Source organism: Capra hircus, chromosome 10 (assembly GCF_001704415.2).
Source record: "Capra hircus breed San Clemente chromosome 10, ASM170441v1, whole genome shotgun sequence".
Classification (NCBI taxonomy): domain Eukaryota; kingdom Metazoa; phylum Chordata; class Mammalia; order Artiodactyla; family Bovidae; genus Capra; species Capra hircus.
In genome coordinates, this window is record NC_030817.1 from 65,348,513 (window position 1) to 65,373,905 (window position 25,393).

General features: G+C 42.1%; 1 protein-coding gene across 4 annotated transcripts in view; it reads right to left on the minus strand.

The window, feature by feature from the left end:
• GANC (glucosidase alpha, neutral C) overlaps positions 2,204–25,393 on the minus strand; it is a 71,369-nt gene continuing 48,179 nt past the window's right edge. Inside the window, exons 18-25 of one of the 4 annotated variants that reach the window (XM_005685532.3) lie at positions 24,191–24,434; positions 18,584–18,648; positions 16,518–16,594; positions 13,879–13,953; positions 10,195–10,308; positions 8,857–8,969; positions 3,583–3,686; positions 2,204–2,975 (exon numbers count right to left, since the gene is read on the minus strand). In XM_005685532.3, coding sequence (XP_005685589.2) covers positions 2,866–2,975; positions 3,583–3,686; positions 8,857–8,969; positions 10,195–10,308; positions 13,879–13,953; positions 16,518–16,594; positions 18,584–18,648; positions 24,191–24,434 — 902 coding nt within the window. In that variant the 3' untranslated portion in view covers positions 2,204–2,865. Of the gene's footprint in view, positions 2,976–3,582; positions 3,687–8,856; positions 8,970–10,194; positions 10,309–13,878; positions 13,954–16,517; positions 16,595–18,583; positions 18,649–24,190; positions 24,435–25,393 lie in introns of those variants that run through there. The other 3 variants (XR_001918692.1, XR_001296160.2, XR_001296161.2) reach the window with 3 other exon arrangements.

Sequence of the window (25,393 nt, forward strand, 5' to 3'; positions counted from 1 at the left end):
CACGGCTGCAGTCACCATTTGCAGTGATTTTGGAGCCTAAAAAAATAAAGTCTGACACTGTTTCCACTGTTTCCCCATCTATTTCCCGTTAAATGCTATTAAAAACCATCATTTATATTAGATAAGAATATTCAGCTTTCAGGTTCAGCTCAGTTCAGTCGCTCAGTCGTGTCTAACTCTTTACGATCCCATGGACTGCAGCACACTAGGCTTCCCTGTCCATCACCAACTCCTGGAACTTGCTCAAATTCATGTCCATAGAGTCAGTGATGCCATCCAACCATCTCATCCTCTGTCGTCTCCTTCTCCTTCTGCCTTCAATTTTGCCCAGAATCAGGGCCTTTTCCAATTAGGTTGGCAGGGAAATCTGAAGTTGGGAAATAAAACTTCAGCCAATGGAGATTTCTTCCTTTCTCTTTAATTGTAAAACTTGCAGAAATACAAACAAAGAATCTGCATATGTCTATATGTACTTACATATAGTGCAAAGCTCAACTGATACAATGAAATGTGTCCACTGGAAAATGTACAACATTTACTATATCTGGAGGGAAGAGTTCTATGTCATAAAAGTCAAGCAGAAACAAGTATAGTCAATTCTCAATTTTTAATCAATCCATCAGTCAGCCAATCATTACTAAAAGTCAAGTATAATGGTGCTCTGGCAGATATAAGAGAAATATAACATGATCTTGGAGAACACGCCATCTAATAGGGGAACAAGACAGACGAACTTGAAACACTGAGGGGCCATCCAAGAGAATGTTCATCCGACTGCATGTTATGTAGAAGCGGGGCTGCCTGTCAGAGAAGGGTAAAATCGCTGCTGTGGTAAAGGGGAGTTGTGGGCGGTAGGGAGTTAGAAAGGCTCCATGGGGAAGTGGGATTTCAGTTGTGCCTGGACAGATGGTAGGATCTGCATACATAGAGGGCAGGCAGTAGATATTGGTTCCAGGGAACAGAAGGCACTGGGGTGGCGGTTGGCAAGTTACTAAGTGGAGGATGCCTGATAAGCAAGTGTGTATGTTGAGGAGGGCTGAGGATACGAGGCTGCCCTAGCAGATGCTGTGGCCGCAGTGAGTCCTTGGGGACCTCCCAAGGGGCTGTTGTGGTGTAGTGCTCCAGCCCATGCCAAGCTGTGCTGGGATCTGAGTCAAACGTAAAATGTGGTATATTGATCCTACCCTTATTTAAAACTGTGATATTTGTTCATCATGGATCTTTTTCTTTTAGTGTTGATTTTTAAAATATTACATTAAAGTATTATTTATTTTGACTACTGTGAATTTGGGCATCCCCATATATTTTCTGTCCCAGGCAAGTGTCTCACTTACCTCACCCTCAGTCTAGTCCTATGTTCTTGTTCTGAAGTTTGATGGTGGGTATTTATGTTATTAATTTAAATTATAGTTTACTCATGTTACAAATAATCTTTGGGTAGTAGACAGAATTTAATAAAACCAATATTAACAGATTAGAATTTTAAGCAATTAATTTGGAACTTTGGAGACCCCAAAAACATGCCAAGTAAAAGGATCCCTTTGTGTTCTTGATTCAGTCTCTCACTTTAGTTCAGTCACTCAGTCATGTCTGACTCTTTGCGACCCCATGGACTGCAGCACGCCAGGCTTCCCTGTCCATCGCCAATTCCTGGAGCTTGTTCAAACTCATGTCCATCAAGTCGGTGATACCATCCAACCATCTCATCCTCTGATGTCCCCTTCTCCTCCTGCCTTCAATCTTTCCCAGCATCAGGGTCTTTTTCAGTGAATCAGTTCTTGGCATTAGGTGGCCAAAGTATTGGAGCTTCAGCATCAGTGCTTCCAATGGATATTCAGGACTGATTTCCTTTAGGATTGACTGGTTTGATCTTCTTGCAGTCCAAGGGACTCTCAAGAGTTGTCTTCAACAGCATAGTTCAGAAGCATCAATTCTTCAGTGCTCAGCTTTCTCTGTGGTCCAACTCTCCCCATTTGTGATCCAAGTCATCCATACATGACTACTGGAAAAACCGTAGCTTTGATTAGACAGACCTTTGTCGGCAAAGTAATGTCTCTACTTTTTAATATGCTGTCTAGGTTGGTCATAACTTTTCTTTCAAGAAACAAGCATCTTTTAACTGCATGGCTGCAGTCACCATCTGCAGTGATTTTGGAGCCCAAGAAAATAAAGTCTATGACTGTTTCCATTGTTTTCCCATCTATTTGCCATGAAATGATGGGACCAGATGCCATGATCTTAGTTTTCTGAACATTGAGTTTTAAGCCAGCTTTTCAGTCTGTAAGGCAGAGTAACTCCTTGTTGCTGCAGTACATATAGAAAGTAGAAAAGTAGAAAAGGGTTGCCTTGCCCACGTCTAAGTGGGTAAAAGAGGTCTGTGGTGGGGGGCGGTTACCAGAGGCCACTGTCCACTTCGAGAGAGACCTTGAGCAGCTCAGCTGCTGGAGCTGGAGTGGCTTGGCCACATGGACTGAGACAAGCTTCCACAAATGGGCCACACAAACACTTTGTCACTTGAAACAAACTCACCCAGCTGTGCTCAAAGAGAAGCTCCCCACTGGGCCACAGCACAAACCCCAGGCCATGGCCCAAGGAGCAACGTGAGGGCTGTGAATGCTATAAATGTCTCTGGGCCACTTGCATCTAGAAGTGGTGTGTGATACCAAGAGTATGATTCCCAGCACATCTCAGAATGTAACATCTGAAAAATCTGAAATCTACTGTTCACTAATAAACTGTGACTAATGAAAGGTGACTTTAAGCCAGAGAAGTCAATTAGCACGAGGCACGAATTGCGTAAGAGGCCCCCGGGAGGGCAGAGAGGCACAGCTGCTCCTGGCTCTTGCCACCAGGCGCACTGCTCTGTCACTGGATGTGCACCTTCCAGTCAGCACCAACGTTCAGTGAGAGCGTCTCCAGGTTCAGGGTGGATGTTGTGGCATGGTATGTAAAAGCCACAGGCTGAGCGGTGCCATCTAGAGATCCAAACAGTAAAAGGGAAAGTCCGTTGACTATCCAGAAAAGAAATGTCTTTTCTTTGAATTTAAAAAGTTTCTGTCTCTATCATAAAATCTTATATTCCATATAGGAGAATCCAAATTAATACCACTTATACTCCTGGACTTCCATGAATTTTTAAAACATGAAGCACTCCAGTGTTTTGAGTAAAAAACTGAATGAAAAGAAACTGTAAGGAGTAAAGTGATTTGTCCAGCAAATTCAGTAGGTTAAAAAAAGATATATCCTGTCCCAGGTCCTTTAAGAAACTCAACAAATATCAGTAGGATTCCCTACCACTTTAGATACCTACAGTTTAAAACAAATATTCTGAGAAGCTACAGTATTATTTCAAGCCCCCAAATGATTTCCCTCAGGAAAATATTAACAGCTTACAATGAGCAGAAAGACAGTTGATGAAGAGAGAAGCAGGATGGCCTCATCTCTTCTAGATACTAGTATATTTGACTCTTGCCAGAAAAAGCAGAGTCCACTTGGCTAAGCACATTACATCTGCTTTAGACTAACCATCTCTTCATGGCAAATACTTCTATGCTTATAGAACCAAGTGGCCTGTTTCCTCACCAGCTAAGTGGGCAGTCACAGAAGATGGCTGCTTCTTGAGGCCTAGGACCAAGATCTGCTCCACCACACACTTGCTGGAATAATGACCGGTCTTGTCAGCACAACTGGAATAGATACAACAAATGACATTAGGAAAAGGAGAGGAACAGGGGTTTGGACTGGCTACCGGATCACCATCCCCTCCCATCTTTCATGCCTATGGAGGCATGAAACATATAGCTGTCACATTTACTAGGATGAAGAGATGGAAAAAGATGACTCTATATGCAAAGATAAGCCAATCAGTGCACACGTGCTCAGCCATGTCCAACTCTTTGCAACTCCATGAACCGTAGCTCACCAGGCTCCTATGTGCATGGAATTTTCCAGGCAAGAATACAGAAACAGGTTGCCATTTCCTACTTCAGGAGATTTTCCTGACCCAGGGATCAAACCCGCATCTCCTGTGTCTCCTGTTATGGCAGGCGGATTGTTTAGCACTGAGTCATCTGGGAAGCCCAAGCTAACCAGTAGTCTTCCTCTAACAAGCCACTTGGAGGGACATCACTTAAGGACACTGAAGTCCCAAATGTGACTTGGATGCTGCAATCAAATTGTAAGAAATCAGATCCTTAATGAATGTTTGAATAGATGAATAAATGGGACTAATAGGAATTTATACTGAATTCTTTTTCACTTTTCAGAGAAGGAAGGAAAGGAAGATGAAGACAATAAGGAAGGGATGTTCATCAGTTCAGTTCAGTTCAGTTCAGTCGCTCAGTCGTGTCCGACTCTTTGCGACCCCATGAATCGCAGCATGCCAGGCCTCCCTGTCCATCACCAACTCCCGGAATTCACTCAGACTCACGTCCATCGAGTCGGTGATGCCACCCAGCCATCTCATCCTCTGTTGTCCCCTTCTCCTACTGCCCCCAATCCCTCCCACCATCAGTCTTTTCCAATGAGTCAGCTCATCACATGAGGTGGCCAAAGTACTGTAGTTTCAGCTTTAGCATCAGTCTTTCCAATGAACACCCAGGACTGATCTCCTTTAGGATGGACTGGTTGGATCTCCTTGCAGTCCAAGGGACTCTCAAGAGTCTTCTCCAACACCATAGTTCAAAAGCATCAGTTCTTCGGCACTCAGCTTTCTTCATAGTCCAACTCTCACATCCATACATGACTACTGGAAAAACCATAGCCTTGACTAGATGGACCTTTGTTGGCAAAGTAATGTCTCTGCTTTTGAATGTGCCATCTAGGTTGGTCATAACTTTTCTTCCAAGGAGTAAGCGTCTTTTAATTTCACAGCTGCAGTCACCATTTGCAGTGATTTTGGAGCACCCCAAAATAAAGTCTGACACTGTTTCCACTGTTTCCTCATCTATTTCCCATGAAGTGATGGGACCAGATGCCATCATCTTCATTTTCTGAATGTTGAGCTTAAGCCAACTTTTTCACTCTCCTCTTTCACTTTCATCAAGAGGCTTTTGAGTTCCTCTTCACTTTCTGCCATAAGGGTGGTGTCATCTGCATATCTGAGGTTATTGATATTTCTCCTGGCAATCTTGATTCCAGCTTGTGCTTCTTCCAGCCCAGCGTTTCTCATGATGTACACTGCATAGAAGTTAAATAAGCAGGGTGACAATATACAGTCTTGATGTACTCCTTTTCCTATTTGGAACCAGTCTGTTGTTCCATGTCCAGTTCTAACTGTTGCTTCCTGACCTGCATATAGGTTTCTCAAGAGGCAGGTCAGGTGGTCTGGTATTCCCATCTCTTTCAGAATTTTCCACAGTTTATTGTGATCCACACAGTCAAAGGCTTTGGCTTAGTCAATATAGGAGAAATAGTTGTTTTGCTGGAACTCTCTTGCTTTTTCGATGATCCAGCGGATGTTGGCAATTTGATCTCTGGCTCCTCTGCCTTTTCTAAAACCAGCTTGAACATCTGGAAGTTCATGGTTCACTGACTGCTGAAGCCTGGCTTGGAGAATTTTGAGCATTACTTTACTAGTGTGTGAGATGAGTGCAATTGTGCAGTAGTTTGAGCATTCTTTGGCATTGCCTTTCTTTGGGATTGGAATGAAAACTGACCTTTTCCAGTCCTGTGGCCACTGCTGAGTTTTCCAAATTTGCTGGCATATTGAGTGCAGCACTTTCGCAGCATCATCTTTCAGGATTTGAAATAGCTCAACTGGAATTCCATCACCTCCACTAGCTTTGTTCGTAGTGATGCTTTCTAAGGCCCACTTGACTTCACATTCCTGGATGTCTGGCTGTAGGTGAGTGATCACACCATTGTGATTATCTGGGTCATGAAGATCGTTTTTGTACAGTTCTTCTGTGTATTCTTGCCATCTCTTCTTAATATATTCTGCTTCTGTTAGGTCCATACCATTTCTGTCCTTTATTGTGCCCATCTTTGCATGAAATGTTCCCTTGGTATCTCTAATGTTCTTGAAGAGATCTCTAGTCTTTCCCATTCTGTTGTTTTCCTCTTATTTCTTTGCATTGATCGCCAAGGAAGGCTTTCTTATCTCTTCTTGCTATTCTTTGGAACTCTGCATTCCAGATGCTCATATCTTTCCTTTTCTCCTTTGCTTTTTGCCTCTCTTCTTTCACAGCTATTTGTAAGGCCTCCCCAGACAGCCATTTTGCTTTTTTGCATTTCTTTTTCTTGAGGATGGTCTTGATCCCTGTCTCCTGTACAATGTCATGAACCTCAGTCCATAGTTCATCAGGCATTCTATCTATCAGATCTAGTCCCTTAAATCTATTTCTCAATTCCACTGTATAATCATAAGGGATTTGATTTAGGTCATACCTGAATGGTCTAGTGGTTTTCCCTACTTTTTCAGTTTAAGTCTGAATTTGGCAATAAGGAGTTCATGATCTGAGCCACAGTCAGCTCCTGGTCTTGTTTTTGCTGACTGTATAGAGCTTCTCCATCTTTGGCTGCAAAGAATATAATCAATCTGATTTCAGTGTTGACCATCTGGTGATGTCCATGTGTAGAGTCTTCTCTTGTGTTGTTGGAAGAGGGTATTTGTTATGACCAGTGCGTTCTCTTGGCAAAACTCTATTAGTCTTTGCCCTGCTTCATTCCATATGCCAAGGCAAAATTTGCCTATTACTCTAGGTGTTTCTTGACTTCCTACTTTTGCATTCCAGTCCCCTATAATGAAAAGGACATCTTTTTTGGGTGTTAGTTCTAAAAGGTCTGGTAGGTCTTCATAGAACCGTTCAACTTCAGCTTCTTCAGCGTTACTGGTTGGGGCATAGACTGGGATGTTCACAGAGTGATTGAAAAATACTCCCAGGGTGCTCCAGACCAAAGTGGCAATGTAAGAGGCTCCTGAATTTTCCTTTTCCTACAGATGCACTGAATATAAAGCTATACATGGAACAATTCTCTTTGAGAGAAACCAGAAAACTAGCTGAGTGACTCCTGCACACTGGGTGATTGAGAAAATACCCACATCAAAACAAGTAGGAAAGGCTGAAACACACTTTCCATTTAACTCCCACCCCTGGCATGTTTGTGTGCTAAGTCACTTCAGTTGTATCTGACTCTTTGTGACCCTATGGACTGTAGTCTCCAGGCTCCTCTGTCCATGGGGATTCTCCAGGCAAGAAAACTGGAGTGAGTTGCCATGCCCTCCTCCAGGGAATCTTTTCAACCCAGGGAATGAATCTGCGTCTGCTGTGACTCCTGCATTGCAGGTGGATTCTTTACCACTGAGCTACCAGGGAAGCCCCACCTCTGGCATAGTCCCATAAAGTTGGGAGGGAATTTGCAACTCCTAGCTTCTCCAGAGAAGGAAATGGCAACCCACTCCAGTGTTCTTGCCTGGAGAATCCCAGGGATGGCGGAGCCTAGTGGGCTGCCTCTATGGGGTTGCACAGAGTCGGACACGACTGAAGCAACTTAGCAGCAGCAGCTTCTCCAGAAAAAGTAAAAGGTTTGGATCACACTTCCAGTGTCCATCCTTTCAAGGTTCCCACCTGGGGAGATAGGCCTTCAAATCACCTTGCTCTGAGAGGCAACAGAGTTAATTACAGCAAATAAAGAAGCAGTTGTTAATAGGCAGCGTGGCTATCCCCCCAGGGCTCAGTGCAGAGGGAACAGGCAAAAATATCCATCTCCCAGGTTCTTCCTGGAAAGGATCTAACTGCATACTTTCCCAGGTACTGCCTGAAGGTTCTAATCAGCCTGTATCTAGGTGATGACTAAAATATGCCCCTTTGGAATACAGATGGGTCTCAGCATATCCTTAACTACTGGCAGTCACTAAGAACGAACATGGCAGTGTGGATAATCACAAAGGTCTGGAAGCTATAAGGAGCTCAGGACAGGCTGATCAATGAGGATCATCTCCTACATGAGGCCAGTCTGTAAAGACTGGAAGACATGGCTGTCTTATCTAATGTGAGAAACAACACCAGGAGTCAAGGGAGATGAAACAGGAGAATATGTTCCTAACAAAAGAACATGATTAATCTACAGAAACTGACCTTAATGAAATAAATTGTTTACCTGATAGATAGTTCAAACCAATGGTCATAGGATGCTCACCAAGTTCAAAGAGCAATGCATGAACAAAATGAGAATTTCAATACACATGGAAAATATTAAAAAGTACCTAACCAAACACAGACCTGAACAGTAGAAGAAGTGGACTGAAATATTCAACAAAGTGATGAATGGCATCACTTATATGTGGAATGCCAAAAAAAAAAAAGGAAAAAAGAGTTGAACTCATAGAAACAGAGTAAAATGGTGGTTGCTTGGGGAGGGGTGGGAGAAGTAGGGAGAGGCTGGTAGAAGAATACAGACTTCCAGTTATAAGATGAAGAAGGTTTGAGAATCAAATATCTAACATGGCAAATACAGTTGATAATCCTGTATTGCATAATTGAAATTTGCTAAGAGAGTAGTAGAACTTGTGTTCTCATCAAAAGGCAGAAAAAAAGGTTAAACATGTGAGGTGATGGACGTGTTAATTAACTTGTTGAGGGGAATACTTCCACAATGTATACTATATCAAGTCATTACACAGTATAATTTAAATATACTACAATTGTATTTGTATACTATACTTGTATATTTGTATTAAAATTTTATTTCTAAATTATACATTAATGAATCTGGAAGAAAAGAAGAAAAATACAAATGGCCTTCATCATTACTTTTTAAAAACAGTACCTTAAAACATCAGCTGTGCATTTAAGGATAGCAAATGGATAGCATAATTTATTTATGAAAGCACATGGCTCTTTTAGCTGCCATTACCTGTTGGTCAAAACACCTGAGGAAAATGAAAACTTCCTGTGCAAGAATTGCTTCCGGTGGAGGTATTGGAAAGAATGCCCATCATCGAGATAGAATTCACCCATGGCAGAACCCTGGAGAGTGGAATCACAGAGAGTATGCTCATGTAATAGTTTTCTTGGAAAAGACTGTCCGTCCCTAAAGGAAATAACTGATTATAAAATCAGTGAAAAATTATGTTGAACACCTGCTTAATATTAAAGCTGTACAAAGTCATCATAAAATATATAAACACTCAATACCCATTTGTGAAATAATATGAATAAGGAAGTCACACAACAGGAGGCACAGAGAGTTAGGCTTTGTTCAAAGAGATTTAAACTGTGAAGTATGGTCAGCGGCATAGGTGACTTCAAAAATACTACCCTAAAATGGGACAACAGGTCAAGAAACATTCACCCAGTGAAACTGAAGTTAAAAGGAAAAAGTATATAATGGATGAGATCAGCTATCTTTAGAAGACCCTCCATTTGGAGAATGGTGCCTAGTTCCCACTGTCTTTTGGTAGGAGGATCCCTTTTGCATGTCAGACAATGTCACAGCACTCCATATGGCAGTTCCCTGTTACTGACAAAGCTTCATGAGCTATGGACTTCAAGTCTCTTGTAATTTATTCCATGGCCTCCCATGGGCCCAAAGCCCATAGTTTGACCCAAGAAGACATGCTTAAAAGAAATGGATGGAAAAGAAAGATGTAAGAAAAAGAAAGTGAATTATAACATTTGCTTAAGAGTGAGGATTTGTGTTTGGCACTATATTTTGGCAAACAGTTAGGAGAGGAATCTGCTATAGGTCTCATTCAGCTCAAAAGAACTCCTCAAAAGAACAGATCAATTCTGGATCCTTCTAGACCTTACCCTAGGAGATTGTAGTTGTTTGAGCCATCCAATGAGAATGAAAGTTGTTGTGTGTGGGGCTGCGTCCCTGGAATGTTGCCTAGACACAGGACCCTTTTACCGGAGACTGACAGGGCTAATCCATACTGGCAGGCTGCCTATGGCCCAGTGAGCTTTCAGTCCAGTGGTAATCAATGCCAAGCTGCAGAGCACCAAGGGTCACAGTACCCTAGAGGAAATTTCTATCATTTCTAGTTCTCAGAGTTCCCTGAAGAGCAATTCCAGGAAAGTTAGATAAGTTGGACAATGATGCAGAAATGACTCAAAATTTTGATTTCTAGACAAACATCAGGAGCACCTATCCCATAGATGGGCTTCACCACTCTTATACACTCAGAGCTACCACTGTAAAGAGACAGAGTCATAACAAACAAGAGGTGCAAAAGTAATATTTTCCAAGTACCTTAGTGCTTAGAGCCACTCGGAGTCCATATGGGGAATCAGTCATGAAGCCTGTGGATCTCCCTATAGTGGTCTTTATTGGTACCACACTTCCACCACGTTGAAACACTGGTATCTATAATAGAAGAATACTCTCAGAGGAGGATTCATATAAGGCAATTTCAAAGAAGGCTTTTAAAATATTTCATTATACATTCTTTAAAAAATTTTTTATTTAGTTAGTTTTGGCTGTGCTGGGTCTTTGTTGCTGCGCTTGGGCTCTCTCTAGTTGCACTGAACACAGACCACTCTCTAGCTGTGGTGCGCACACTTCTCATTGCGGTGGCTTCTCCTGTTGTGGAGCATGGGCTCCAGAGTGCACGGGTTCAGTAGCTGTGGTGCATAGGCTTAGTCACGCTGTGACATGTGGAATCTTCCCAGAGCAGGGATGGAACCCATGTCTCCTGAACTGGCAGGTGGATTCTTAACCACTGGACTGCCAGGAAAGTCCCATTATACATTCTTTATAAATGTAGACTCAAAAGCAAAATACATTTGTGAACACAAATTCATTAGTATACGGGAAAATATCTTTATATAGGGTTCTGTACTCTCCTCGGGTTCAGGCATCCATTTGGGGTCTTGGAACATATCCCTCATGGGGAAGGGGGTCTACTGTATTCTTACTTTTCTCCCAGCTTGTAGCTTACCACAGGCCCTGGCATTAAAAGGAAAAGAGTTCAAATATTAAAAATGGTTCATTTAAAAAATTATTAGGGAAAACTTCTCACCCTCCATCAAATTTTATCTATTCTGAATATCCTATAGGTAGCCTTTCCTGCTTTGTATTTTTAATTTTCCTGTCAATATAACAAACAAGTTTATTTTTAGGACCCTGCTAAAGAGGGGATTTTTATGTCTATGCAAGCAGGCCCAGATATACCTGTGTATATGTTTATAAAAGATGGTGGTGGTTTTGTGGTTTGGGATAGACGACTGTTGTCCCTACTTTAGCCTATACACTTCTTGGTCCCTGCTTCCCTGCATCACGAGGATGACTGGCTCAATTCTGATGGTGAATCTGTGAAATCTCTGTTATAGAAGCTGCCAAGGGCACTTGATGTGACTCTGACAACAGAGCTGTAGGCATGGGTCTTCTGGAATAGCACTCACGGCAAGGACAGCCCAGTAGGTTCCATGCCTCCCAGTGTAGTCCTCTCTTAGGAAGCTCCCTGGATCACGTGAAGTCTTGTGCATTGCTCTGAGTAAGCTGCAAGTGGGGAGAAGAGCTAGAATACAGTAGGCACCCCCTTCCTTCCCGGTGGATACGTTCCCAGACCCCCAGTGGATGCCTGAGACCGAGGAGAGTACTGAACCCTATATAATGATACCTTCCCCTATACTAATGGGTGGGTAGCATACACAGCTTGGATCTGCTGGACCGAGGGATGATTCATGTCCTGGGCAGGATGAAGCAGGATGACACAAGATTTCATCATGCTCCTCAGGGTAGCATGCAGTTTAAAACTTATGAATTATTTCTGGAATTTTCCATTTAGTGTTTCTGGACCACAGTTAGTACTTTGGGGCCGCAGTTGACCGAAGGTAACTGAAACTGAGGAACATGAAGCCTCGGATAAGGGGCACTGCTGTATACATGAAGTCGGCAGTGAGGGTGGAGTAGGCAAGATGTCCACCGTCTGCTTGACTCGCAGCAAGAAGTAAAAGCACATTTACTTCCTCACCCGCATCAGTCAATTTCTTCTTCTTTTATTTTCCTTCAAAGAATGAGGCAGTAAGTTAATATGGATGGGCCCTGGAGTGGAAGTCCAATTGACCTGGGGTCTTATCTCAGTTCTGCCACAATTTAGCTGAAACCCTGGACAAGTAATTTAACTTCTCTGAACCTCCCTGTCTTCACCTGTAAGCATGAGGGATTCAAGTAGATGAATGTTAAGGTCTATTCCAGATCTGAAAATTGGCATCTGAAATCATTTTCTCTATGTGAATGTGAACATGTTAGTCGCTCAGTCACATCTGACTCTTTTGACCCCACGGACTATAGCCTGCCAGGCCGCTTTGTTCATGGGATTTTCCAGGCAAGAATACTGGAGTGGGTTGCCATTCCCTTCTCCAAGGGACATTCCTGACCCAGGAATTGAACCCAGGTCTCCTGGATGGATTCTTTACCATGTGAGCTACCAGGGAAGCTCCATTTTCTCTATAATGGAGTTCATATCGCTGCTGAGAATTTTAAAAAATAACATACATCTATTTAAAAATTTTCACACTACTTCAGGTCTCTGGTAGTGGCTGTGATTCAGTTGCAGGAGCAAACTTCCCTTCAGAAATGCAGCCTGGAGGACTTCCTTGGTGGTCCAGTGGGTAAAAATCCACCTTGCAATACAGGGGACTCAGGTTCCATCCCTGGTCAGGGAACTAAGATCCCACATCATGCAGGACAAGTAAGTCTGCACACTACAACTAGAAAGTCCATGCACCGCAACTAAAGATCCCGCTTGACACAAGGAAGACCCCGAGTGCTGCAACTAAGACCTGCTGCACCCAAATAAATAACAAATGAATTAATTTTAACAAAAGGAAATGCAGCCTGGATGGGCTGGTCTGGGTCTAACATCATAACTCGTAGCCTCCCCTTGGGCCTAGAGGTCCAACAAGAAACTCACGTCTCCTGATTTGGTGCTGTAGAAGGCCATTCTGTATGGTGTCTGTGCTATCACTGTGTTTACTCCCTGTTGTCAGTGTGATTATTTTTCTTAGACATACAAAGGTAAATAAATGAGGAAGAACTGTGTCTTCAGTGTTCCAAACTGTGAAAATTCACGTGTCATACAATTCATCCATTTACAGTGTACAATTAAGTAGTATTTAGTATATTCAGTCATACAACCATCAGCATAATCAATTAAAAATCACCCCCCAAAAGAAACCCTGTACCCATTAATGGTCACTCGCCATTGCTCCCCAAACCCTCTCCCTGCCTTCAGTTCTGTGTTATATGCTATGCTTAGTTGCTCAGTTGTGTCCAACTTTTTGTGACCCTATGGACTGTAGCCCACCAGGCTCCTCTGTCCTTGGGGATTCTCCAGGCAAGAACACTGGAGTGGGTTGCCATGCTCTCCTCCAGGGGATCTTCCCAACCCAGGAATTGACCCAGGTCTCCCAATTTGCAGGCAGATTCTTTACTGTCTGAACCACCAGGGAGCTCCTCTACTAATCTACATTCAGTCTCCACGTGTATATGTTACTATACACTGACGTCCTTGGTTCTTTCTATGAAGGCACGTGTTATGAACTGAATGTGTCCCCACAAAATTCACATAGTGAAGTCCCAAGCCCCTGTGTGACTGTATTTGGAGACCTTTACAGAGGTAATTAGGATTAAATGAAGTCATAGGAGTGGGGCCCTGATCCAAACGATTGGTGTCATAAGAGACACAAGAAGAGCACACACTCCCTCTACCATAAGAGGATGCATCAGGAAGGTGTCTGTCTCCATGACAGGAAGAAATCCCTCACCAGGACCCGAACTGGTTGGCCCCTTGATCTGGGGCTTCCAGCCTCCAGAACCGTGAGAAATTAACTTTCTATTGTTGAAGCCAGTCAGTCTATGGTGTTTTGTCATGGCAGCTTGAGTAAACTAACCAGCACAACAGGTAAAAATAACAGTCTGAAAATAGCTTACAGCGTCCAGGGTTACTGGGATTTTTACTGTACACGCTCCTTTCCAGTGAGCAAATGTCTTAGAGTCATACCAAATCTGAAAAGAAATAGACCCTCGTGAAAAAATGTGTATAAGCACATTTTGCGCATGATTTCATTATTTAATAAAACATCCATTTATTTGGATATCAAATAACCAGAAAGCCAAAATAAGTATGATTTAAAAAATTTTAAGTGTAATTTAAAAAATCTTGAATAGAAGTTAGAGAGAACATATGCTTTTAAGAAAATCCCAAAGGACTAACTAACCTAGTACTGTGATGGATTAAGCTGAGTAAAAGGCCATTCATTTTTCCATCCATCCATCCAAAAGTTATTTACTGAACAACCTACCATGTGCCCAGCATTGCTGGGTACACAGAAGTGAACAGAAAGACATAGAACCTGCCCTCATGGACTTTATAGTTCAATTGGCTTATAAAAACATAATGATCTTATAGTGAAAAAGATGACAGAAGAGAGAAAACAACAAAACAGAAAAGCACACAGCAAGCAAATAAATTACAAATGAGGCAGGAGAAAAGGAAGTGTCTGACAGGGAAACAGACTTTAGAGAAAAACAAATGGAAATTTGGATTACTAATACAGTGTCATTTTTTAAAAACAGAGTACAATTCAGGGATGAGGTTCACACTCTTATCTGAGATGCCCATCAAGGGGGTTTACTTGCTAAAGTGCCAAAAAGCTTCTGCCAAAGTAATTTGATGGGATAAATCCTTAAGATAATATCTTAACGATGAAAAGAAAACCTTTTCTCTCTTCTAGTCCAATATAATTTCTGGAAGCCACAGTTCACCTCCTGGAATTACCAGAGGCTGTATAAAGCTGGGATGTTGAATCTGTCACTGTCCTCCCATGACTGTGAGAGGGCTGTGCCCTGACAATTGTCAGCTGCAGTGAACTCTCAATTCAATTGGATTAGTCCTACCTTGTCATGAAGTATTATCTTTGGCTGGATTCAGTTTCCTAATGTATTGTCAAGGATTTTTGTGTCTGTGTTTATAAGGGATAATCCCTTAGCTATCTTTCCTTGCAATGTCTTTCTTTGGTGAATTCTAGTAGCTCAAGATAAAAAGTTGGTGGGAATGATAGGTTAAAAAAAAAAAAAGGATTCAAACAAGATTTGGGATTACCCATCAACCATTTCCAGTCTGATTGAAATGAGAGGCATAGGGTGTATGGTACCATAATCAAAGATTCCCAGCCTAAGAAGGGTACAACTGGTACAAAACACCATGTAGATTAGATCCAGAGCTTAGTTACTGAGCTCCTCACCCAGCAAGTACTTACAGATGGCCTACTATGTGCCACATGACTGTCTAGATGCGAGGGATACATTAACAGATAGGCCATTAACGCGAGGCCATTAATAGATAAAAATCATGGCCTTCAAAAAGCTAACATTCTAATGGGAGAGATAAATAATAAAACATAAAAGTAAATATTTTACCATTTCCTTCTCCAGGGAAAAGTAAATATTGGGATGTTTAAGACGTCATGTTCTACAGAGACAAATAAAGGATGCAGGAGATGAGGACAGAACCAGGGGCAGTGGGAGTGGTCTGTGATCTTAAAGAGGGCATCAGAGAAGGCCTCCCCAAGAAAGAGGCTTGCAGGAGAGGGAATGTGCTGTACAGAAACACGGGAAGGTGACAGCCAGGCTGTTAGACAGCTCTCTGCCCATTGTGGTACTTTACTAGCTAATCAGCAAGAAGCAGCTTGGCTCTCCTACCCAGGCTTTGGGAAGATGTAGCAAGAGAAACAATCACAGAACACTCCTGGAAACAGGAGTGTTGAAAGAATAGGCTACATAGTCATAACAGTGTGCTTGAAATGATAATAGGTCATTAATAGAAACTGTGGCAAAGTCAGACAGGGAGCTGGTTCCTCTTAATGGGAGCCTGCACTTAGAATTAATTTAAGAAACTCTTAGCAGAAATGCTTGGCAAGCCATTTCATTTAGCTGTTATAATATTTAACCCTTTTCTCAGGTTTCTGCTTCGCAGGGGAACCTTTGTAAAGAGCCCCCACCTGCAGAACTACAAATTCCTAGAGAAACCAAGCAGAAAGAACATCATTCATGGGCTTTCTGTAGAAAAGCCTGGTTATCGTCATATCAGTGATGACAGGTATAGTGGGCTGAATGGTGGCCCTTCAAAAAGATGTATTTGCTTCCTAATCCCTGGAAGGAGTGAATATTAAGGGAACAGATTTGACTAAATTGAGGATCTTAAGGTAAGGAGATTATCTGGAATTATTTAGATAGGCCCTAAATATCATCACAAGTGTCTTATAAGAGACAGATGGGAGAGGAGACACAGACACACACAGTGAAGATGGAGGCATAGGCTGAAGTGAGGTGGGTACAAGCCAAGGAATGCCAAGAGTGCAGGCAACCTCGGGAAGCGGGGAGTGTAGAGGGTGGCGTGGCACAGACTCTCCCTCAGAACCTCCAGGAAGAAGCAACTCTGCCCATGCTGCGATTTTGGACTTCAAGCCTCCAGTACTGTGAGAGCATAAGTTTTTGTCGTTTTAAGCCACCAAGTTCGAAAGGAAGACATACACACGTAAGGTATGCGGACATTTGTTGTTTACTGTTACCTCACTTGACCCTGGCAGAAACACATCAACCACAGAAGCTTTTGGTTCTGTGACTGGGTGAACCAATAAAGCACTTCCTGAAATGTGGAGAAGAAATAAAGTTGAATATCATTAAGAGAGGTCTGAAAACATCCCTTCTCTTTAAAAAAATTTTTTTTAATTTAAATTTATTTATTTGTAATTGGAGGATAATTGCTTTACGTTATGATGTTGGTCTCTGCCACATATCAACATGCATCAGCCTTAGGTAAACATATGTCCCGTCCTTTTTGAACCTCTCTCCCACCTCCTACCTTCCACCCCATCCCATCCCTCTAGGTTGTCACAGAGCACCGGATTTGAGCTTCCTGTGTCATACAGCAAATTTCCACTGGCTATGTAATTTTACATATGGTAATGTATATGTTTCAATGCTGCTCTCTTAATTGGGTGCTTTTGTGGTTTCAAAGACCACACAGCTGAACTTCTTAAAGGCAGAGATCCTGGTGAGTTGAACCAATGATTCCTCAGGGAGATCTATTGTTAGTTAGAAAGAGGACAGGTGAGTTAGAAAGAGGACAGGTGATCGGAGGTGACTGTATCATTGGGTATCATTAATCCACTTATGGTGTATTAGGATTAAAGGGAGGGACCCTGACATAGTCCAGCATAGTCTCACTTTGTGCACAACTGCAGTATGAAAGCACCATTTCACTTCTCCAAGTGCTTCATTGTTTGCTATATGTGACTTTAAATGTAGTGAGTCTACAACTGTGACCCAGAAGTGTGGTCTGCATAGATATTCAGGCCCTATTTCTTGGGCAGGTATCATCAGGGAAATTATAATTCTCTTAAAGGAAATCTAGACTATTAATTTTGTTTTGATCTTGGTACTAGCATATGTAAAATTCATCCAATTACAAATTCACTATTTAATTCAACAAATATTCATTGAATTCTGCTGAGGACTGTGCTGGGCTTGAGGAATGTAGCTTCAAATTAGACAGACATGGTCCCTGCCCTCATCAAGTTTACAGTCAAAAACAGATGTTAAACAAGTAATAACAAATTAATTAGAGCTAAGACAAATAGCAAACCGGTAAAAGTACAAAATGGAGTGAAAATTATGTATTAAGAGGAACTGACTTTGACTAAGGCAGGTGGAATTAGATATTAGGAAGCAATTTTGGTCAGGAAAATTTTCTCTATGGAAGTAGTAGCTTTTTAACTTGAGATCTAAGGATGAGTGGAGATCTAAAGAGATAGGTTTTTTACATTTTGGGGGTTCTACTCTTTAGAAACAGAATTCACCTTTTGGGCAACTCTCTGCCAAGCCTGGCCTCTTGAACACATTACCCAAATGATAAACTTCCCTGTTCCAAATTTGATTGCTGCTGCTACTGCTAAGTCGCTTCAGTTGTGTCCGACTCTGTGCGACCCCATAGACGGCAGCCCACTAGGCTCCCCCGTCCCTGGGATTCTCCAGGCAAGAACACTGGAGTGGGTTGCCATTTCCTTCTCCAATGCATGAAAGTGAAAAGTGAAAGTGAAGTCACTCAGTCGTGTCCAACTCTCAGCGACCCCATGGACTGCAGCCTACCAGGCTCCTCCGTCCATGGGATTTTCCAGGCAAGAGTACTGGAGTGGGGTGCCATTGCCTTCTCCAGATTTGATTAACCCCTATTAAAGAGGCCAACCAAAAACAAGCAAACAACCCCAGTGCTGTTTTGCATATGAAATAAGCTCTTCTGGGTCTTTACAAAGGTAACTATCTGGTTTACTGTTTTCTACTTCCCTTCCCTGTGGTGGTGTCCTAAGGCTTAGAGGTAGACCCTGAACAAGAATTCCAAATGGCATTCACAAATGGGATGGGTTTATATGACGTTAACATGTTATGAGAAGCACTACATGACAAAAGAATAGAGTTGGGATCCCACCAACACACAAAAAATCCTGGTGATGAAATTTCTTTTCTTTTTGGCTTTCTTGAGACTAGGGATTTTTTAGTGTTCCTATACTAGAAAATATAATAAGAAAAACATAATTATAGTATTTCTCATAAGTAAAATTAATCCAGAAATGCTCACCCAGCATGTATTCATCTTCCACACTAAAAGTCTCTAATTCATTAGGGAACTCTACCCACAGAGGCCTGGGGAAAAGAAAAAAGAAATTTCTTACTTCCACATCATCAGGGTTTTTTTTATAATTCAATCACAGATATTTTCAGTTTTATAACTATACAAAGGAAACTGGAAAAAGTCAAGACTTTCTTCATACGAGTCAAGATTTTATGAGCACTGGTTATGATTGTTGTTGTTGTTTTTAGCTGCTAAGTCTTGTTCAACTCTTTGCAGCTCCATGGGCTATAGCCCATCAGGCTTCTCTGTCTATGGGATTTCTCAGGCAAGAATACTGGATGGGTGGCATTCCCTTCTTCAGGGGATCTTCTAGACCCAGGGATCAAACCCAGTCTCTTACATCTCCTGCATTGGCAGGTGGGTTCTTTATCACTAGCACCAACTGGGATCCCCTTGTTATGATTACTATATATTTTTCTTGTGTGAAAGAGCTGTCTGTTAGCTTAAATGGCCCAATTAAAGCTTGAGAATTCTAGTACCCGAAACTTCTTGTTCTCATTGTTGAGCACTGAATTACTCTGACAGGCATAATCAGAAATTTGCTCAAGTCCAAATGTTTTTGGTGTAAAACAAACTAAATGTTTTTTTTAATTAATTTATTTTTAATTGAAGGATAATTGCTTAACTGTATTATGTTCAGGTCAGTTCAGTCGCTCAGTCGCGTCCGAGTCTTCACAACCCTATGGACCACAGCCCACTTGGCCTCGCTGTCCATCATCAACTCCCGGAGTTTACTTAAACTCATCTCCATTGAGTCGGTGATGCCATCCAATCATCTCATCCTCTGTCGCCCCTTCTCTTCCTGCCTTCAATCTTTCCCAGCATCAGGGTCTTTTCAGATGAGTCAGCTCTGCACATCAGGTGGCCAAAGTATCGGAGTTTCAACATCAGTCCTTCCAATGAACACTCAGGATTGATTTCCTTTAGGATGGACTGGTTGGATATCCTTGCAGTCCAAGGGACTCTCAAGAGTCTTCTCCAACACCACGGTTCAAAAGCATCAGTTCTTTGGCGCTCAGCTTTCTTTATAGTTCAACTCTCACATCCATACATGACCGCTGGAAAAACCACAGCCTTGACTAGATGGACCTTTGTTGGCAAAGTAATGTCTCTGCTTTGTAATATGCTGTCTAAGTTGGTCATAACTTTCCTTCCAAGGAGTAAGCGTCTTTTAATTTCATGGCTGCAATCACCATCTGCAGTGACTTTGGAGCCTAAAAAAATAAAGTCAGCCACTGTTTCCACTGTTTCTCCATCTATTTCCCATGAAGTGATGGGACTGGATGCCATGATCTTCGTTTTCTGAATGGTGAGCTTTAAGCCAAATTTTTCACTCTCCTCTTTCACTTTCATCAAGAGGCTCTTTAGTTCTTCTTCACTTTCTGTATTGTGTTGGTTTCTACCAAACTTAAATGTCAGTAAAACTGAATTTTATAATGTAGAATCTGTGCCATTTTTAAATTGTCACTGCTTTTCATGTATCCTTAATCATTAGCTAAGTGAAAGGAATTGGTTTTTCTTGTTTTCAAGTTGGCAACATTTTTGGAGGTTTCAGAAACTTGTGTGGTGTTTGAGTTTTGTTTTATTGTTACTTGTACACAACTAAGTAGGAGGCACTTGGGCTTATTAAAGTCACAAAACTTTCAATATCTCTGGATATTAACTTCATGGTTCTAATGTTGCTTTCAATTTCATGAGGGAAAGATACTTTTTAATAAGAGAAACATTTTCATTATATTCACAAGCCTTTGTAATAATCTATTCCTTTGTCAACACCGAAATCAGACTGATTATATTCTATGCAGCCAAAGATGGAGAAGCTCTATACAGTCAACAAAAAGACCAGGAGTTGACTATGGCGCAGATCATGAACTCCTTATTACCAAATTCAGACTTAAATTGAAGAAAGTAGGGAAAACCGCTAGACCATTCAGGTATGACCTGAATCAAATCCCTTATGATTATACAGTGGAAGTGAGAAATAGATTTAAGGGACTAGATCTGATAGACAGAATGCCTGATGAACTATGGACTGAGGTTCCTGACATTGTACAGGAGACAGGGATCAAGACCATCCCCATGGAAAAGAAATGCAAAAAAGCAAAATGGCTGTCTGGGGAGGCCTTACAAATAGCTGTGAAGAGAAGAGAGGCGAAAAACAAAGGAGAAAAGGAAAGATATAGGCATCTAAATGCAGAGTTCCAAAGAATAGCAAGAAGAGATAAGAAAGCCTTCTTCAGCGATCAATGCAAAGAAATAGAGGAAAACAACAGAATGGGAAAGACTAGAGACTTCTTCAAGAAAATTAGAGATACCAAGGGAACATTTCATGCAAAGATGGGCTCGATAAAGGACAGAAATGGTATGGACCTAACAGAAGCAGAAGACATTAAGAAGAGGTGGCAAGAATACACAGAAGAACTGTACAAAAAAGATCTTCATGACCCAGATAGTCATGATGATGTGATCACTAATCTAGAACCAGACATCTTGGAATGTGAAGTCAAGTGGGCCTTAGAAAGCATCACTACGAACAAAGCTAGTGGAGGTGATGGAATTCCAATTGAGCTGTTTCAAATCCTGAAAGATGATGCTGTGAAAGTGCTGCACTCAATATGCCAGCAAATTTGGAAAACTCAGCAGTGGCCACAGGACTGGAAAAGGTCAGTTTTCATTCCAATCCCAAAGAAACGCAATGCCAAAGAATGCTCAAACTACCGCACAATTGTACTCATCTCACATGCTAGTAAAGTAATGCTCAAAATTCTCCAAGCCAGGCTTTAGCAATACGTGAACCGTGAACTCCCTGACGTTCAAGCTGGTTTTAGAAAAGGCAGAGGAACCAGAGATCAAATTGCCAACATCCGCTGGATCATCAAAAAAGCAAGAGAGTTCTAGAAAAACATCTATTTCTCCTATATTGACTATGCCAAAGCCTTTGACTGTGTGGATCACAATCAACTGTGGAAAATTCTGAAAGAGATGGGAATACCAGACCACCTGACCTGCCTCTTGAGAAATCTGTATGCAGGTCAGGAAGCAACAGTTAGAACTGGACATGGAACAACAGACTGGTTCCAAATAGGAAAAGGAGTATGTCAAGGCTGTATATTGTCACCCTGCTTATTTAACTTCTATGCAGAGTACATCATGAGAAATGCTGGGGTGGAAGAAGCACAAGCTGGAATCAAGATTTCCGGGAGAAATATAAATAACCTCAGATATGCAGATGACACCACCCTTATGGCAGAAAGTGAAGAGGAACTCAAAAGCCTCTTGATGAAAGTGAAAGAAGAGAATGAAAAAGTTGGCTTAAAGCTCAACATTCAGAAAATGAAGATGATGGCATCTGGTCCCATCACTTCATGGGAAATAGATGAGGAAACAGTGGAAACAGTATCAGACTTTATTTTTTTGGGCTCCAGAATCACTGCAGATGGTGACTGCAGCCATGAAATTATAAGACACTTACTCCTTGGAAGAAAAGTTATGACCAACCTAGATGGCATATTCAAAAGCAGAGACATTCCTTTGCCAACTAAGGTCTGTCTAGTCAAGGCTATGGCTTTTCCTGTGGTCATGTATGGATGTGAGAGTTGGACTGTGAAGAAGGCTGAATGCCGAAGAATTGATGCTTTTGACTCTTGGACTGCAAGGAGATCCAACCAGTCCATTCTGAAGGAGATTAACCCTGGGATTTCTTTGGAAGGAATGATGCTAAAGCTGAAACTACAGTACTTTGGCCACCTCATGAGAAGAGTTAACTCATTGGAAAAAACTCTGATGCTGGGAGGGAGTGGGGGCGGGAGGAGAAGGGGACGACAGAGGATGAGATGGCTGGATGGCATCACGAACTCGATGGATGTGAGTCTGAGTGAACTCCGGTAGATGGTGATGAACAGGGAGGCCTGGTGTGCTGCAATTCATGGGGTCGCAAAGAGTCGGACATGACTGAGCGACTGAACTGAACTGAACTGATTCTTTTGTTATTAAATAGTAACAAAGCATCTAAACTTGGCTGATGTCTAAAATCACCAGGAAAACTTCCAACAAACATAGATCTCTGGAACTTAACCAACGGACTCATAATAGGTTTGGAGGTCTGGCCTGGGAATCTGTATTTTAAAAAAGCTCCCCAGGTGATTCTGATCTGAGTCAGGCTGAGGAACTGCTGATCTAGAGGTCTTGATGTACTATGTGTTCTCTGTGTGTACTGTTCTCTAACCCATTCATATCTTGCCTTCAAAATAGACTCGGAATATAATTTATACACCAGGAAAAGCCCTAAGGGTAAGAGAGAGCTAAGACTGGCAGAATAAGTTGTTCTTCATGAGAGAAGGCTAATGGGTGTGGGGGATGAAAAACCTACTTTCCTCTATCCTTCTAGGTTTTTCTGACTGGTCTAAGAATAAAGTTGACAAGACAGAGTTTAACAGTAGAAAATCAAATTTAATGATGTATAAACAGTAGCTCCATAAAAATATACTGCCTAAAGACAAGATAGGCAATTGAGGCTGATGTAACACCTGAGAGAAGGAGAAGTGAGTGAGGTTTGGGACTTCAAAGGGGAGGAAGGAAACTTCCCCTGGCAGTCCAGTGGTTAAGATTCTGTGTGTCCCCTGCAGGGGGCATGGGTTCTATCCCTGATCTGGGAACTAAGATCCCACATGCCTCATGGTGCAGCCAAAAAAAAAAAAAAAAGATAAAAAACCAAAAGTGAGGCAAGATATTCACTTGGAGATGGAAAAACAAATGTTTGATAAACAAACATTTGCTGGGCCATGCAAAGACAACGGGACACAGAGAGGACTTTAGTTCCCAGCTTCTCCCTATTATGCTTAGTGCATATTCCTTGTAGGTATCTCTGGCGATAATGTACTTCCTGGACCAAGCTCTTTAACTAAATTCTTGTAGGCATTTAAGGAGGAGGTTAAAAAGAAAGACTTCTGAGCCTTTTGTATGTTTAAAAACAATCAGCTCCTAAGAATCCTCAAGCCAAAAAGACACATTTTGGGGTGGCATGTTTTGTTTGCCTACATAGGTTAAATACTAGATGAACTGAAGTACAAAGTCACTTTATCTTTTCTTTCTCTTCCTTCCTTCCTTCTGTTTCTATCCCCTAGTAAATATTATGGGCTTCCCTGGTGGCTTGGATGGTAAAGAATCTGCCTGCAGTGCAGGAGACCCAGGTTCAATCCCTGGGTCGGGAAGATCCCCTGGAGAACAGAATGGCTACCCCACTCCAGTATTCTTGCCTGGGAAACTCCATGGACAGAGGCTACTATTCAAAGGTTACAAAGAGTTGGACACGACTGAGCGACTAACGCTAACCAAATATTAATGCTTGAATCACCAAATAGCAGGACATCTAGTTTTTATCTTCTGTGACCTCCACTGCCTGACCCTGCTCACAGTTGGTGCTCAATAACCTGACTGACACTTGGTTAAACTCCTGGCTTTTCTTTTGCAATCACTGTGATTACTCCATTGCCAGTGGCTGAGGGGATCTTCTGGTAGAGACTGATTACTGGGGTGGTGGTGAAGCCTGTTTACCTCATGACAGGTTGAGAAGCCACGTGTGCAGAGTAGAACAGAGAATACCAGTAGGGCAGGAGGGTGTAGCGCTCTCTGATGGCTTCTCGGATGAGCCGGGTGTGCTCCTCCCCAAAGAGCCAGGGTTCCCGTCGCTTGGTGTTCCTGGTGGCATGGCCACGGAAGAAGGGCTGGTAGGCTCCTGCCTGGTACCACCGCACTAGCAGCTCTGCCTCTGGATCCCCGATGAAGCCACCTACATCCGCTGATTAGTCAGTAAAGAAGAGCTGAGTAAGATATCCGGGCGCCTAACAGATGATGCCCACAGGTAAGAAAAGGCCTTGCAGACCAATAGGGCAAAGGTATGTGTGTGCACTCAAAATGGCAGCATCAAACGGTGGCCTCAAATTAGGAAGCACATACTGAAAACCTTAGGCTGTCTGGGGATCTGACAATATGCTCTTTGAATATGTTCTTTTCCTGTCAAAAGGCTTTATTGCAAGATCAGCATTTCTGTTTGTCCTGAACCCTGGTAACTCAGACACTGCATAATATCTGCCTGATTCAGTAAGCCTGTATTTAGTGATGGGGGGTGGTGGTGGTTGGCAATTGATTTTGTTTGAAGCAAGATAAAAACTATAGAAAGAACCAGAGAGAGACATAATCAGAATTAGAGGTGTAGGGAGAAAATTTCAGGCATAGCCCTTAAGCAGGATACAAATTCTTTGTGTTCAATGTGAACTAGCACTATTAAAAAACACATCTATCAAAATGTGATATTAAGTGCTTCCAGTCCCACAGAAAACAAGGAGCAGCTGGACCTGTAGCCAGGTTGAGCATCTCTATACTGAGATCTCTCATCTGCAGGGAATTACTAGGATTAGGGGAAGGCAATCCATCAGAGAATCTTATTTTAACTAAATTTTATCTTTTCCAAGTGTGTGTGTATATATATAAAATGGCGCAGGATTTCTATATAGCTGATTTCTGATTTGCTAAATCCTTTGTAGTTCTCTCCATTTTTCTCGCTCTCAGATAGAAAAGGAGCATTTCAAGAAGAGAACCTCAGTTATCAAGAGTGTCTAAGGAGGGAACAGAGCAGTAAGAGAATGAGGAAAAGAACACTGCGGCTCGCTTTCTGATCACTTTACTTCATGTCCTCAGTTCAGACGAGACGCTCGCAGTGCTGAAGCATCCCCTTCATTCTCCTCTCTAGTCTGTACT